Source organism: Lycorma delicatula, chromosome 5 (assembly GCF_047948215.1).
Source record: "Lycorma delicatula isolate Av1 chromosome 5, ASM4794821v1, whole genome shotgun sequence".
In the NCBI taxonomy this organism is placed as follows: Eukaryota; Metazoa; Arthropoda; class Insecta; order Hemiptera; family Fulgoridae; genus Lycorma; species Lycorma delicatula.
The window spans coordinates 97818116-97835065 of record NC_134459.1 but is presented as its reverse complement, the minus strand read 5'-3'; the positions used below and the strand labels follow the sequence as shown (position 1 = coordinate 97835065).

The following is a 16950-nucleotide window of genomic DNA, read 5'->3' as shown; positions in this document are numbered from 1 at the left end:
AATTTTTCGCGATCACAATATTTCCTTTACTTTGTACAATGAAAGAAAAAATCAATTTTTCGTAATCGTGTGGTGCCTAAAATAAAGTATCTTGATATTTAAAAATTTAATCACATATAAAAGAGCATTCAGACTTTCAAGTTTGAATCCTCCAAAGAAAGTTACAGCCGGATTCATCAATAAATGTACAATTTCCAGTTATTAGATAATTTTATTTTAATATTTAGTTAATTGTTTTAATATTATTTGTTTATATTTGTATTTAAGTGTAGATGTTTGCAATGATTTTGGCTTGATGTTCACATTAATTTTATATTACATTATAGGTTTAAGTTCACTTTTTAAGTTACATTATTAACTGGATGACAATATGTTCTTGAGAAAGAAAGTAATATTCAAGAAGAACAACTAATTTACTTATGAAAACTAGTTAAAAATAAGAAATGATACAAATGCTTCCTTGATCGAACACCGCCTCAAAGAGAACTTGGAATACGAGTAGCCTAATATAAAGCGATTATATAATATATTTTTGCATTCACCGTACTCCTATATCTCCTGTTTAGCCTCCCAAACCATCGTAAGCTATTACTTCAGAAAATGAATAACGATTATGTGTATTAATGTAAATTAAGTGTAGTGTTGCATAGTCTCAGGTCGACCATTCCTGAGATATGTGGTTAATTATGAAACCCAACCACCAAAGAACACTGGTATCCGTTATTTAGTATTCAAATCCGTGCAAACGTAACGTAGGATTTGAATCTTTGAACTCTCGACTTCGAAATCAGCAGATTTGTGATAACAAGTTCACCACTAGAACAACTCGCTGGATTGTATTCACCGTACTGTAATTATGCAAATAAATATGTATTATTTTACTAACAATTGATACCAACATTTTAAATAAATAAATACTAAGCGCTTTTGTGGAGTTAGGTGTTAGTTGTTCTACGCTCAATTTAAATTTATATATTTTTGATGATAAGAATGTATTTTTTTTTTTAAATATTAGGATTTGTAACTCGAAAAAAAATTGGAATAACATGCGTTTGACTACTATGATTCATAAATATTTAGTATTAATAATTAATTACTGAACAAAAACCAAATTTGTGGTTGAAGTAATTAATATTTACCTTAATAAATTAAAATGTTTACCTTTATAAAATATTTTGTAAAATACTTAATATTATGTTCATTTGTTTTTCAGTCATACAGGTTTAGTTTATGTTAAGATAAACTAAATGATAAATGATAAAATAAGCTTTTCTGGAAGGTATTTATATATTAGTATTTTATATATAACTTAATGAATAGTAACTAGAAAAATTCAGTGAATATTGAATTTAATTAATAATATTCATTGCTAATCTCCGTGGCATAGTGATAGCAATTATGCTTTTTATCCAGAATTCCGAGTTCCAATCCCGGACCGGCATATCATTATAAAGTTCATTATACACACACTATAAAGTTCATTATCATCAATCGACAGTTGTTATAGGCGCCAGCTTGTTGAATATGTCATTCAATTACTATTATTGGTATTTTCTTGTTTAAAAATCAATACTATTTTTCAATAGTGCTAAGTAAATATAATAAAAAAGGTAGATTTATTCATTATTCACGGAATTTTCATGCAAGCAAATTTTGCTAAATGTACGTTATTATAAATATGATAAATTAATTACTGGGAAAACCTATAAGACTTAATAATACAATTTCAACTTTATTCTAAATATTATGAATAATATAATCGTTATCAAAAAATAAAAATAAACAATATTTTACAATTATGGAATAAGTTTATAATGAATATATATTTCGTTAAGAAATAATTAAGAAAAAAAATTTGTTAATGGAAATAGAACAACTAGTGACAAAAAAAAAGGTTAAAAGATTATTTTTCGAAGAGTAGTTGTCGGTATAGCGGGGGAGTGGTATTATCTGCCGTTTTATCGAGAGGTTATATGTTCGAGTCCCGGTCAGGAATGGAACTTTTTCACATGAAACAAAAAATTCATTTCATTATCATCTGTAGCTGTTACAGGGTGACAGTAAGAATAAAATGGAATACACGATTTTTTGTTTTGATTTTTCTCTTTTAAGTCACTAACTAATGAACGCTATTCAATATTCAAAGGGAACGGATTGTAAGTATTTAATTGTGAAAAAAAAAGAGTAATTTGTATACCGACTTAGTATTGATGTCTTTCATTTATATTCTTGGCATTTCATCTGAGATCCCGAGTTTGAATCCCGGTCAGGTATGGCATTTCACATGCTACAAAATTGCCATTTCATCTTGAAGCAGCAACTAACGTTAAGGCTACAAAAAAAGTATTGACGCAATGTTTTGTTGAAGACTACTCAATAATATTACAAGTACTTTTCGTAATTTATAGTGCAATCGTTTAATTATTCAACACATGTTCATCCAAATTAAAAAAAAAGAATAATAAACGAAATGGGTAGGTTAAATCTTCAGATGAGTCCATTGAGGAAGAGGGAATAATAGCAATTGAGTTATTGGAATGTGAAGAACTATAAGTGTAGTAGCATTTAAGCCAATTTTCCATGAAATGTAAACAAATAAAACATTCCTACATATTATTAATTCCATAACAACAATAGGCTAATTTATTTTCTACTGAAATATTTGTTATTGTTGTTTATCAATGAGAGATGTATTCAAGTGTGTATAACTTCGAACGTTAATAATTAAAAACAATTATATTTCATAAATGAATACATCCATGGATATAAATACATAAATATTTTATAAAATATATAAACAGAAATTCTGGTATTAAAATTAATCAGATATCAGATTACAGTACAAAATATTTACGTATATTACAATCGGAAAATTAATATAAAAATAGTTAGGGAAAATGTAATTTAATAAAATAGTAAATCCACTTTTAATTAATTATATGATTGCATTCATTTGTTTATATTTTTAGAAAAAAAATTAATAAACAATGTTAAACAATAAAACAAATAATACATTAAAAAAGATTAAATAATAACAATAATAATAATTATTCAATGGTTTTCAAAATAAATATACAATTAGTCTGTGACATGAATACATTATCATATAATAGTAGCAATAATGTATGTATATAAAATGTATTTAAAAAAAAAAGTTTATTATAATTTCAGCTTCAATCTCAATGAGCAAAAAAATAGGAATTAATTCAAAACAATGCTGAAGTAAATCAAACTATAAAATTATAATTAAAAAAAAAATGTGTGGGTGAAAAATAAACGAGGAAACCAGGTTGTCTGAACTAAAGAATATTGTGTGAAAATACTTCCATCTAAGAGAAGTTGTTAAAAACAAAAGAATAAACGATTCACTTCTATTCTTATTTCTTTAAAATTAAAATAAGAAAAATTTTTTTTTTAGGTGGAACAAGTAAGATTTTAATAACAATCATAAAAAGAAGTCAAGAAAAATAATTTTCAATCTTCAATTTTTTTTAACTTTATAGTTAAAAAGTTTGTAGAAAGATATAATATCGAAAACTAAACAAAAAAGAAAAGAAGTAGATATTTTTAACAATTTGTTCACGATTGTCTCGAACTAAATAAATTTTTTGTTACTTGCAGCTTATCGTGTATTTTTGAACATCGTTCCATAAATTGTAAATTTTAAACATCCTCATAAATTATATAAACATAAATATATATATTTTAAATGTCAAGGTCGAAGATTGTAAGGTGGTAAAGTTTTACGTACATCAGATCAATTGATAAATAAAAACATTTTTCTTTTATATTTTATTTCCTAAATTTTCTCTGAATTCGAGTTTCGATGTAATCTAAATCTATATAATGTAATCTATATTTACTGTTCAAATTAGAACCTGTAAATAATGTTTTAAGAGTTAAATATAAACAATTTTTTTTTCTGAACTATGAAAATTTTTTCATAGAACTATCGATTTTTCGGTATGATACAATCCCACCTCAAGCTCACGTAGAAGTGTAACGAAAAATGTTAAAAAGAAATGTAGGGTTACGACACGTAATTCAAAGGGCATTGATAAGTTTGGATTAAAAAAATTTTAGCTACTCATTTCCATCAAAATGGCGACCTTTTAATATTTTTCACAGCAAGTTTTAAAAGTGGTTTGGAGCCCCTTTTAAATCACTGCTCAACAATGAGAGTTTGGAAAAAAAAAGAAATATATCAAATCTTCTTACCTCAAAATGATCTAATTTTTTGGATGAGACCACTACGTTGGGAGGGGGGGTGCAGTGTAGCTACTTTTGAAAATATTAAATGGAAACCAGTTTGATTACGGTTAGCCCGATTTGTTTTAGGTCAATATGTTTTGAGCAATTTAAATTCATCTATCATAACCCGACTCTTTTTATTTAAAATTTTGAGTTTCTCTCGGATAATTGAGAGTGTATTGGTGCCATAATTCAAAATAAATCATTTTGATTAGCATAATTGCTAAGTTAAATTCTTCTATGTTAATAGTTTAAAAATTATTTAAAGTTTACCGTATTCCAAATGGACGTAATGATTGCATTAAGTGTCATTTTAAACTATTAGTTTAAAATAAACCTAAAATAGCACAAAAATTATGTCAAACGAATTTATTCACACATACTGAAATATTTCACTGGCCCAGAGGAAATTTCATTAGTTAATATTGGTAGCACTGATTGACCGTTACGACTAAGTCCATAATACCTTTCTCTTTTTAACCTTTACCCTTGTCAATCCATTTTTTGTTCTTACGAGTAATCATTCGACCTTGATACGCTGTTTAAAAATGTGTCGGTTTCAGTGACATAGGGTTCTGTTATATTTTGCAGCGTGGTCTCCCATACTGAAGGTTTAGGCTTAGGTGTGTATGCGTTTTTCTGATGTAGCCAACTCTTTCCGAATAAACTGCGTAAATAATTTTTGTATTATCAACATCTCTATAACTGTTACATTCCTTGTAATTTTCTTAGGAAACAATGAAAAAAAATGGATCGTCCAAATTGGTCATCAAGATTATTGGATTCACACATCCAGATTTTGAAGATAAAATACGAAAATTACTTAGTGTCCTTCCAGAAGAATCCGACAAGTGATATGTGTTGATGATTCCGACGAAGACACTAAATTTGTGGTGTCGGATGAGGAGCCTGCTAATACAGAAAAATCGATTTCGTAGAAGGAAGTAGACGACAAAAAGTTGTTGGAAGATCAAAGGAATGTACAAATTATAGGTAATAATATGCTAGAAAATCAAGACAATATAGTTATAAAGAATAATTTTTTACAACGATCAGGAAGAAAAATTACACTTTGCAGAAATACTGAAGAAAACAATTTGGTTCCCCTAGGGCATGACGTGCTGAAAAGTCTCGAAGAAGGACCTGCGAAAAATATAATAAGATTCTTACCGTGTGTACAAGAATGAGCGAAGACTTTGGGAAACCAACCTAATAAGAAACAGTTTTGGCAGTTATTGTTTGACGACAAAATCATTTCTAACGTTTTGTTGGTGTTGGTGTTGCCACCAACACAATGTTAGAAAAAGTAAGAGCAGGACTATCTTCACAACGAAAATAAATAATTACAGGAACACAGATACTGAAGAAGTAGGCTTTGAGATAGGTTTGCAATTAATATCTTCAGTCTTGAGTTCAATCGATGAAAAAAACCTTTATTTATTTAAAAAATATGTTTTTAGCAGACCGATATATAAAAATACTATTTCTGAGAAGGAGTTTTGACATAATATTGATGTGTCTAACGTTCGATGATGGAGAAACCCACCTACAAAGAAAAGGTTACAACAAAGCAGTTCCAATAACCGAAATATTTTATAAATTCATTTCAAATAGCAGAAGTGTCTACTTTGTTTCATCGACTGACACAATTAATGAGATGATAAACGACGTTGTATTTATTAAATGCGTACATTTACACTGGCAAAGGGAGTGATTCCACAAGCTTAAGTGAAAAGAAAAAACGTACAGAATACCATCACATTCATTAATCAGATTATGTAAACCAATCTTGAATAGTAAAAGAAACGTAACTGCTGATTATTGGTTTGCTTCGATTGAAGTTCTCAATCAACTTCTCAAGAGAAAAGTGTCATACGTTGGAACTATGAAAGAAGAGAACAACAAATCCCAGAAAAAATTTTTCAAATCCCTGTTCAACCAGTCATGTCTTCTCATTACTTGTTTCAGGGACGAGGTGGCTCTTGTGAGCTTTGATTAAAAAAAGAAAAAAGTTGTATTTATGGCATTATTAATGCACCCCACTAAGTTCAACGAAGAAAATAAGAATCCTGAAATAATTTGCTCTTACATTAGAACAAAATTTGATATCAACCTACTAGATTTGAAACGTGCAGTTTTCATCTCAATCCGTAAAGCGAGGCGATAATCTCTCGCCATTTTCTACACTTTGCTAAATATTGGGTCTGTGAATGCCTTTATTTTGTTTAAGAGTATCAAAGATACTTCCGCGATGAACCGTTTCGATTTTGTAAAGGAATTAGCCTACGATCTTATTGTTTGTCATCTTCAAAAGAGATTCACTATGCCTAATCTTCTGCGAGAATTGAAAGAAATTATAAAGAAGTCTTTAGGAAAAAACCTTTCCGAGGAACAGGAAGGAGAAGCAGCAAAAAAGAGAAGAAGGCCTCAGAGACCATCCAAAGAAAAGAAAAACCTGTGCAACATGACCGTCAGCAAAACGAAGAAAAACTGCATATATGTGCATCAAATGTAAAAAAGCTGTTTGTTTTGAATGTACAGTGGGAAGGTTGAACATGTTGAAGAAGTTGACCACTAAAATTTAGTTTGTGCGTTATAATTTTTCTTTTATTATTATAATCCTATTTTTGTATTTATTTTTTTCTTTCACATTTTATTTTATTATTTTTTATGTAAAAAGGAATAAACATTATTTTTCTAAAAATCATAAGTTAAACAAGTTATAAACATCTTTGCTGTGTACATTTTTAAAAACTTTAAAAAAGGAATTATTTACCTTAAAACACTGTAGTTTTATTTATAAATACCTTTAAACATACCTTACCATGCATTTTAAACATACCTGTTACTATTTAATACGTAAAAATATGATTATTTTAATTTTTTATATTGGTCTCACAGATCCGGGGTTTCGGTTAGTGTTATAAAAAGAGGGTTTCGGTTTAAGTGTTAAGATTTATTTACACTTAAGTAACTAATTTAAAAATAAAACTAACCTCATGATGGTACTTGTTTAACCATATATATAATAAAAGCTTTTCCGGCTTTTTAATAAAGAAACATCGGTGATAAATTATATATTTAATATTTAAAAGACTTGTGTGTAATGTAATTTTTCTCACTTCTGACAGTCATTTTGAGTTGTAAAAGAATGAGTAAAATTTATAAATTATTAATAAATGACCTTTAGATTGAAAGAATGAATGGTATTTCATCTATAACATAATAATAAAAGAACAAACAGAATCATAAAATTTTTATGAATAAAAATGATTATTTTATAAAAATAAAATAAATATATACGCGTATATATTTCTTAGACAAAAAATAGGAACTTCTAAATTGTCTCTGATAATTTATCTTTTATCATAATTCAGTGACATTACACTAAATTTTATTTAAAAAATATTGGTTAAAAATATAATTTTTATTCATTTACGTATAATCCAACACAAATAAACGACTTGAAAAAAGATTTATATGAAAACTTTTTTTTTTTTAAATAGAAAATGTATTTATTTTTATTACTAAATATGTATTTTTAAAATACGAAATTCATTTGATAGGGAGACGGTCATAACACGTATTTTTTATACGTACAAATATCTTTTTTTACAGAATGATTCAGGAAGAAAGGGAAATAATTTTGAAATTGATTCTAGAGCATGAAATAAGGGAAGACGTTCACACAAACATATATGTCCGAAAACGTGTTGTTATTGAGTTTCGGCTAGCAAAAAATTTCATTTGTTGTTTTTAAATTTTACAAATCCGTTACATTATTCTCTTAAGTTTTTTCTGTTTTGTTTTTAATAATAAAAGTTGATATTTTTTTTGTTTTTCATAGACTTTATTACATCACTTTTCTCATAATTTTATTCACTATAGATTTTTATAACAAAATGTAATTTATTAGTCCGTCAACAAAAATATTGTACTTCAAACCTAAAAATCACGTGTTTTTCATCACTGAATTTTTCTATTTTACGTTGGATATCATGAAAACTACAGGACAATTCTGGGACCAGTTTAAGTCGATTTTTCAGGTAAAAACCCATACGAAACAATTTAGTTTACTCGTTATATAACGTCTTAAAAATTTCAATATGACCTCATTTCACTGGTGAAACTGAAATCGGGACGAAATTTCTAGCTATTATTAAATTTACAAAATTATTATAACCAAAGTTTTTGTTTAAAAAATAACGAAGTAAACAAACATTATTACTTTTACCTTATGATGAATAATAAATAATATATTTATTTATTTATATAGTACAAAAAGACTGAAGTTCAAAAACAGTTACTGCTGGATGATAATGAATTTCTGTAACGTTTGAAAAATGTCATACCTTACCCGTGTCTCCAACCCAAAATTTGTGAATGAATCCCAGAGACAGTGTATTTGTAATTATTATATTACCGTTGTCGATTTATTTAGATTTATGTGCATAACCAACATACACATACATATTCACATAGATATTACAGAATAATTATATAATATTAAATTTCTGAAAATCAACACCTGGTCAGTGAATTGTTATTTAAGTTTGTTAAAATGCAAATCACGTTTCGAACATGACAAAATTAAATATGTTACACTAAATTATTAATGTTGGCAATATTATATTTGCTACATCAAATAATATAAATGTTACATTGAATTAAATACAATTCATTTCTGTTTCACATTCTCTTAAATGGGAATGAATGAATTTTAACTTTTTTTTACGATTTGGCCATTATGGACCATGTTACAAATATTATTTTGCCTTATTCTGTTGTTTACTCTTTTTACAATATTCTTTTATCATCTCATTATGCCGTTTCTTTCTTCTGCTAATTGGATTTTAAATTGTATTTTATTCATTTTTAACCTTCCAATATTTGAAATTATTACCTAAAAATTTATCAGGGTTTCTCTTAAGAAATCTGTTTTTTGCTCACGTCTTTTCTGACTTTTACGAACCAAGTTAATTTAGTTTTTTAATTTTTAAATTATTGAAATATTTTTAAAATTTCCATAGATAATACCGAATATATGACGAATATTAATAACGCACCAAAATTGTTACGAACAGGACTCGGAAGAATTATGAAGACACAAATTTAGGTACACGGGTGAAGTTATCCAACCAAATGGAATGGACAAGTAAGCAAATAGCGTCAGGATCAATAAAATTCTAAAATCCAAAAGTCTAAAGAAGGACGTGTACAATAAAAACCGATCTCAAGGAAGGATAAGATCAAGCACTATACAACGGTAATCTGAACAGGAGTTTTATACGCGGCAGAATGTATAGCTCTAAACCAAGGGGAAATAGATAAACTGCAACTTGCTAAATGATAGATAGTAAGGAAAATCCTAGGGCTTAGAAAAAAATAACGATGGTTGGAAATTAAGGAAGAATGAGGAACTTTACAGGAATTTGGGTAGAATTGCGGAAACAGTACGGTACATAAGCGAAGACTGGCATGTTACGAACGTCTGACAAGTATGGATTCAAACAGGCTTAAGAAGGGAATCATAGATATGTGTAATGGTGACAACACGAGGGTTAAATGATTCAAATAAGTTAAAGAAAACCTAAGGTAGCAAACATAAACGTGGTGGAATTAAAGACAGGAAGGTGCTGAAGAAAAAATCTTAGAATTCAAAAAGATCAAAAAGGAGAAGAATAAATTCGCAAGCATAAAGGAGTCGGAAAAAAGAAGGAAGAGGCACAGTGAAAGAATCAAGGGGCATTGGAAAGCCAGAAACTAGCCAGAGATTACCTTCTTTTACGTGGTCCTACAGTGATCAGTGTCAGAGAGAAAAAAATTTAAATTTTTACTTTGTTCATCTATTTTTTTTACAATCTCGAGATATTTCCATGAAAGATATTTTCATGGAATTCAAAATGTTTTTTTTTTTATATATTTTGGTATTATTAATTTTTGTTCTTCAGGTTTTGGTGGGTTTTACAATATTTCTTATTTTTTTATGTTTAAACATTTCGAGGTTTAAAAAAACTTTGTTGTTTAATTACCTTGTTTTAATATTTTATTTTTACATTTATGGAAAGAGGCATTTTGTTGTAAATCTCTTTAGTTATTAGTCAGTTTTTCTCTATTTTAGCTCAACTTTCATGGATCATCATTTTTCTAAAACAATTTTACTGGATTTTTTCTTAAATATTAAAATTTTTTGATTCTTTGGATTTTTCCTCTGTTTAAGTTAATGAATTCGGTGCATTTTTTATACTTGTTATTAATCTAGTTTTATCTATGGATATTTATAATCTGGTTTATTTTATTTCTTAGGGAAGATTAATATAAATTTCTATAGATTCGTATAGTCTATCATCCACAAAAGCTAAATAGCAGGTTTTGATTACTTTAGTCTTTTCCTAGAATTATTGGGCTGATTTATAATTATTAATATTGAAGAATTGAGAGTTTTATTACTTTTGCTAAAATAAAGAACTTTTTCCTTATTACACAATCGTTTTGGAGAGAATCAGTGATAATCCGTCTTCTTATCTGATTCCAGTTTTATCGGAAATGAGTCGGATGTTTCAACCTTGAACTAAATTTTGCAGCAGGTAAACATTATTTGATTAAATTTTCTATTATTATGATCAATTCCTAATATTTCTAGGGTATTAAATAAAGTATTTAATACAGTAAAACATATATAAGTAGAAATATATAGGCTATTGTGAAATCATGTATTAAACCACAAATCAAATAGAGGCGTTTACGTAATAACTATTATCAATGGTATTAAAGTTGATAAAAAGAATTTAAATAATGCAAAGTTTGATGCTATCCATAATGAAATATTCACGTTCTATTCCCACAAAAAAAAAGAAAACTGGTTGATATTAAAGAAAATATTAATAATTTCTTGAATATTCATGTTTAATAGTTATTTTTTATTTTCCTAGCCATATTTTGTAGTTATGCTAGGCTTAAATAAAAAAAATTCAATAAAGTTTTATGTGGATGACCGTCTTAATGGCAAATTTCAAAACAAGTCTAGCCAATCTACTGCCCGATGTGTCTTAATTTCTGCCTTATCTAGATTAACAAACATGCGATTAACCTCTGTTATAATTAATACATCTTATTATATTTGAGAACAGACATTGATCTTATGTGCATTAGCACAGGTAGGACAGAAATAGATAACACAACAAACGCATTAAATCAGTAAGATTTTATATAACACTAAATATTTCGTTATGTATGACTAAAAATTCTAACCTATTTTTCTAACTAGTTCCAAAAATCAGTTTTAATGTAGGCTAATAGAAGTTTTAAATTTTGTTAACTAAGTAACCAATTATACGAATTCAATAAAAAAGAATGTTAAAATTTTATTCATAAGAAGAAAAAATAATGTTTAACAAAATTTTTAATTCCTTAAAATCAACCTTATTTTCTGATCTAAATCAGATTAAAAATTGATTTAAGAATATATTTTATTTTCTATTTTTGTTTGGGTTTAATGCGATCTCGTTCAGTTTGATTATCCTACAATTCTATCCTTAGAAACTGGTACCCTCAGCTCTTCTTCTCTTTTGTTATGACGCAATTTATTGGGTCCAAAGCTAAAATCATATTTTTGTTCTTGATCCACGTGTTATACCAGTTACAAAACGTATTGCTTGTAAAAATTTAATTCTATACTTTGAAGTGCACAGGTTTTCTTTAATTGTGTATTCTTATTGTTTCCTTTGTCTATATATAATCTCATAGAAGTCGTTTGTAAAGGATTTAACCTGCCTAAATTTTCGTATATTTTCCATATCGTCTGAAATTGAATGACAACCTGACTTGTAACTAATCGTATCCTATGATTTGTAACACGCCTATAAACTAACTTATAAGGTTATAACGCTTTATATAATTCTGGTTTATTGTACGAGGAACGATCAGAAAGTAAGTTATACCCCGTCTATGAAACAAACACATACTTAAAAGCAATTTTTTCTTTATTGAAAAAAGCTACATATTTTTATCTATTTTGCGATATAATTACAAAGTTTTTCTAAACACTTTTCATACTTTGAGACACGTTTTTCAATAATACTCTCATAAAAACTTTGTCGAATTTCCTTCTACCATATAAGGAGTGCTTCATTCAGTTCATCATCATTAGCGAAACGCTCCTCTTTCAGGTATCTTGAAAAGACCAAAAAGGTGGTAGTGGCAGGATGCTAGCTCAGGGTTGTAAGGCAGATGAGACTACATTTCCCACTTGAATTTTTTCCGTAACTCCTTTGTCACATGAGCTAAATGAGGAGTAGCGTTGACGTGAAGAAGAACGACTCCATTGCTCAATCTTCCGAGTATTCGATCTAAAATAAAACGCAATTTTTTAAAGTCCCACAGTAACACTTGGCATTGATTGTTGTTTCTGGGGGCATAAATACACTGTAAACAACTTCCCCAGAATCAAAAAAGACTGTCAATATAACCTTTCGAAGACGTGGGGATTTTTTTCACTTTTTTTAGCTGTGGCGAATTTTTGTTCCTCCATTTATGTGACGCTCGTTTAGTCTCAGGAGTGTAATGAAGCACCCAGTTCACATCCCCTGTGATGATTAGTTTAAAAACCTGTGGACCATTCCTAAAATAACGTCGAAGAAAAGAAAGTGCAGACGGAAAATGTTGCTGTTTGTGGCACCTATCTTACGGTAACCATGCTGATCGTGAATAATTGCAAACACACTACCACAACTGATGTTAAGTTCACTTGAAATCTCGCTAATTTTAATGCGCCGGTTATTCAAGATCATTTAATTCACGCGTTCGCGTTACCCGTTGTGTTCGCAGGTAAAGGATGCCCAGCAAGCAGTTCGTCACTCACATTTGTTCTTCTAGTTCTGAATATTTGGCACCAGTTTGTGATCATGGAGTGTGCCAAAGCATTCTCACCGTATACGACAACAGTTTGACGATTAATTCCATGACAATTGTAATTTCTTGCCCACAAAACTCGAACTACTGAACACATTTCTATGCTGGATGAAACCTCTATAGGATACGTCATATTGACAATGACACTACACGTACTGAATGTCTTACAGAACTGCTGCTGTGAGAGTGTGAAGAGAACAAAACAAACAATGCTGCCCCCACAATACATTATTACATCCCTTTCAGTTCAAGAACACGGCAAGGGTGTAACTTATTTTTTGATCCTCCTCTCGTATAAATAAATAATATATGTTCTGTAAAAGATTTCGTTTGATTTCAAAAAAGTGAATCCAAAAACTCAAAATTAACAAGCATTGTAATGTTTACCATAAATATTATTAAAGTTTTAGTTCCCTTGTATTAGAATTCTCTCTCATAAAAAACAATGGAAGCATTTTAAACATCAAATAAATAGTCATATTCAAATATATATATATATATATATATATATAAAAAAACAGAAAATGAATAGTATACAAAAATAAACAAAATAGTCATTAATTTTAAAAATAATGAAATTAAGGTCAGCATCTGTGACCTCCATCGAATAGTAGCGTCTTTTGTATTTTATCGGAAAGGTCTAGGGTTCAAATTCCGGCCAGGCTTGGTATTTTTCACACCGTACAAAATTCATTTATCATAATAAAAACGGAATAGGGTAATCACAACTTATCGCAAGGCGTAGTTAGTAGAAAAGAAAATAAGTAAAATTACTAAAGAAAACATTTGTGTGTTTTGTTTGTAAACAGTTATTTTTTTATTCTTTTATAATTTAATATTTTTCCTTACGTCTTTTTTGTGTGTAAGTGCATTCAAAATGTAAAAAAAAAGGTACAATTGTGTTATTTAAAATATATTTTTAATATATAGATATTCAGCTGAAATAGAAAAACAATAAATATTAAATGAATAACTTAAAACTTACCAATAACTGTCAAATTGTAGCGAAAACTACGAGTTGGTGTATTGCGGAAGTCAACACGACACCTGTATAATCCTTCGTCATGTCTTCTAATTTCCTCAACAACAAGTTTAGCAGGATCAACATTTGTTCTAAAATATGCTCGATCACCAAAAACCTCTGGAGCAGACCAACGTGATGCTTGATTTAATGGTTTTCCACGTACGTCAAAACTGTAAAACAAAAACATATTTAAAACAAAGATAAATAAAGAGAAATATAATATAAAAGTGCGGTTTAAAAAAAAAATTACAATTTGAAATACACTAAAATTATGTAGGCAAAATTTAATCAGAAAATGAATTAACGTTTTCGTAACTTCTATAATTCCACCTCACACAAAAATTTTTTTGATAAAGCAAAGTCGTTTCTAAAAATTATAATTATGTTATTTAACGAGTCATTTATTTTATAAAAGAAAACACTTCATATTTCTAGCATTCGACTTTTTCGAATATATTTTTGGCGGCTAGTTGGTTTAAAGATTTTTGTAGACTAGTTCATTTGCACAAGTACTAACTGCTCTTTCATCGCATCTCCCTATATACATTTTTTTTCTTACGAAAACCTTTAGTTTAATCATTGTGAAACAAGCAGAGCAATTTTGTTGTAATTAAACAAATTACATATATTATGTATGAATATTAACTTAAATTTGATTTATTTAAGTTTATTTTCCTCTTGATTGGATAAATTAATTACAAAAACAAGAAATATATTACTTAAATATATTATCTTTATTAATCTCTTGGATTAACCAATCCACTATACAAACTTATAAATTAAATAAATTACGTTTCACTTAGAATTCTCTAAGCTTCTTCAGGTGGATCTGTCTACGACTGGTGTGCCTGATAAGGGACCCGAGGAGAAGCCTACAAAACGAAGAAGAGTGCCTAGTAGCGATTCGAGCGACGAGGCTGCGTCGGATATTGAAACATTAACTGAGGAGATAAAGGGACTTCAAAATCTGTGTAAAAGTCATCCCACGACTAAGAAGACTATTACTCTGTCGGTGAATAGAATCCTTAACCTTGCCAAGGATGTTAAAGAAGTCATTGAGAATTTGGAGGTCAAGAAAAATATGTCTGACAAATAAACGCAAACGGTGAGAACTGATCTGGATACTGCTGAGCATGTTAAAGTCCGGGACTATAGAGGAGTTTAAACAAGTGCTTACTGGGAGATGGCCTAATCAGGCCTATGAAAGGGTGTCGGAGGAGAAGGGGCTACCTGATGAGCAGGATCCTCAACCCAAGGTATACATCCTGAACCTTACAGGAGATAAACGGACCCCCTTCGCGACTCATGTTTATGGGGTCTGCCCTGGAGAGGCTGCAGCTCAACAAGAGTGCTTTAGCCCCTGGTTCTGTCATTCGCAGCGTGGGTTCTGCAGAGATAATAGGTGAATAACTCACTTCGGTTGGCGATTCCTTTGTTTTGGCAGTGGGCGGTGAAGGAAAAGAAATCGTTAACAGTCTTCTGCTGGGTCTTGATAAGATTTATGCTGTGGAAAATCGCCGTTGATTTTTCCTACAACTAAAGGGAAACTACGAGCAATCGTTAAGAAGACATTGGAGTATTGGGCCAGACAACGGTTGATTGACTGCACGCTGTACCTCACCGGAGAACTGGATAAGTCTGCTAGACGTGATAAACCTAGAGCTACCACTGTAGTTGTACAACAGGAAAGAACGACTTATGCTGATTTATTACGCAAGGTTAAAACGTCGGTTGGGGATGCTATGGCTAAGAGTATACTCTCACTACGCCAAAGACAGGGTGAAGATATTGAAGTCCGACCGATTGAAGGACACAAGGCGATTGCCAACCTTACGGAAAAGATTGCTGCTCAGACTCCTGACGTCAAGCTCATTGATAAAGGACTCTCAAAACCAGGAGGGCGATAGTGTACATAAAAGATTTCGACCCTGAGGTGACCGAAGAGGAAGTATTTCTGGCCGTGAATAAGAAATTAGGTGGTGACTCTACTGCGAGGGTTGCCTCACTGAGACCTGCCTTTGGCAGGACCCAGCATGCGACAGTGATATTGTCGCCTGCTGAAGCAGCCAAATTGACTACCGGTTTCCGTATCCTGGTGGGATGGCAATCCTGCCGAGTCGATTTGCGGAGGCCTTCTACTCATTGCTACCGATGTTGGGAGGGTAGCGACATCGCCTTCCAGTGCAAAGGACCTGGCAGGAGTAATAAATGCTATAATTGCGGTGGTCAGGGTCATCGAAAAGCAAATTACTCTGCGCCCTCCAGTCCAGATGTGTTGCTTGTGGTTTGGTCGGTCATTTGATTGGGAGTGGGACTGCCAGTAATCTCGTAAATGAAAATAATGCAGATCAACGCCAACTGGAGTACCATAGCTCACGATCTCATTTGGAGGTCATCGCTAGACCAAGATTTTGATTTTCTTACGGCGGCTGAACCTAATCTGAGAAGAGTGGCTGCACTACCATGGATAGTGGACATAGATTCGGATGCGGCGATTCTCAATGTGTCTGGTAGATATGCGACATCTCGTATTACTAGATGTAATGGTTTTCTGATGGTCTAATGGACTGACTACAATTGCTGCTAGAAGGAAACTTCAGAGAGCAACGAGGATGTAGACTTCTAATGATGTAGACGAGTTACTTGTTTTTCGAACCTGGCACAGTTTGGTAGGATAACTATTATATATAATTTTAAAACAGCATTCCAATTTCTAATTGATTTCCTTGAGCGCTTACTGCTACTCTGCCAACTTCGACGATTTT

At 30.3% G+C, this 16950-nt stretch overlaps 1 protein-coding gene across 1 annotated transcript in view; it reads right to left on the bottom strand.

Annotated features, from left to right (window-relative positions):
* Positions 1–16950, bottom strand: part of LOC142325715 (nephrin-like) — an 885014-nt gene that overhangs the window by 462920 nt on the left and 405144 nt on the right. The window contains exon 3 of the mRNA XM_075367746.1: positions 14147–14355. Coding sequence (XP_075223861.1) covers positions 14147–14355 — 209 coding nt within the window. The remainder of the gene's footprint in view (positions 1–14146; positions 14356–16950) is intronic.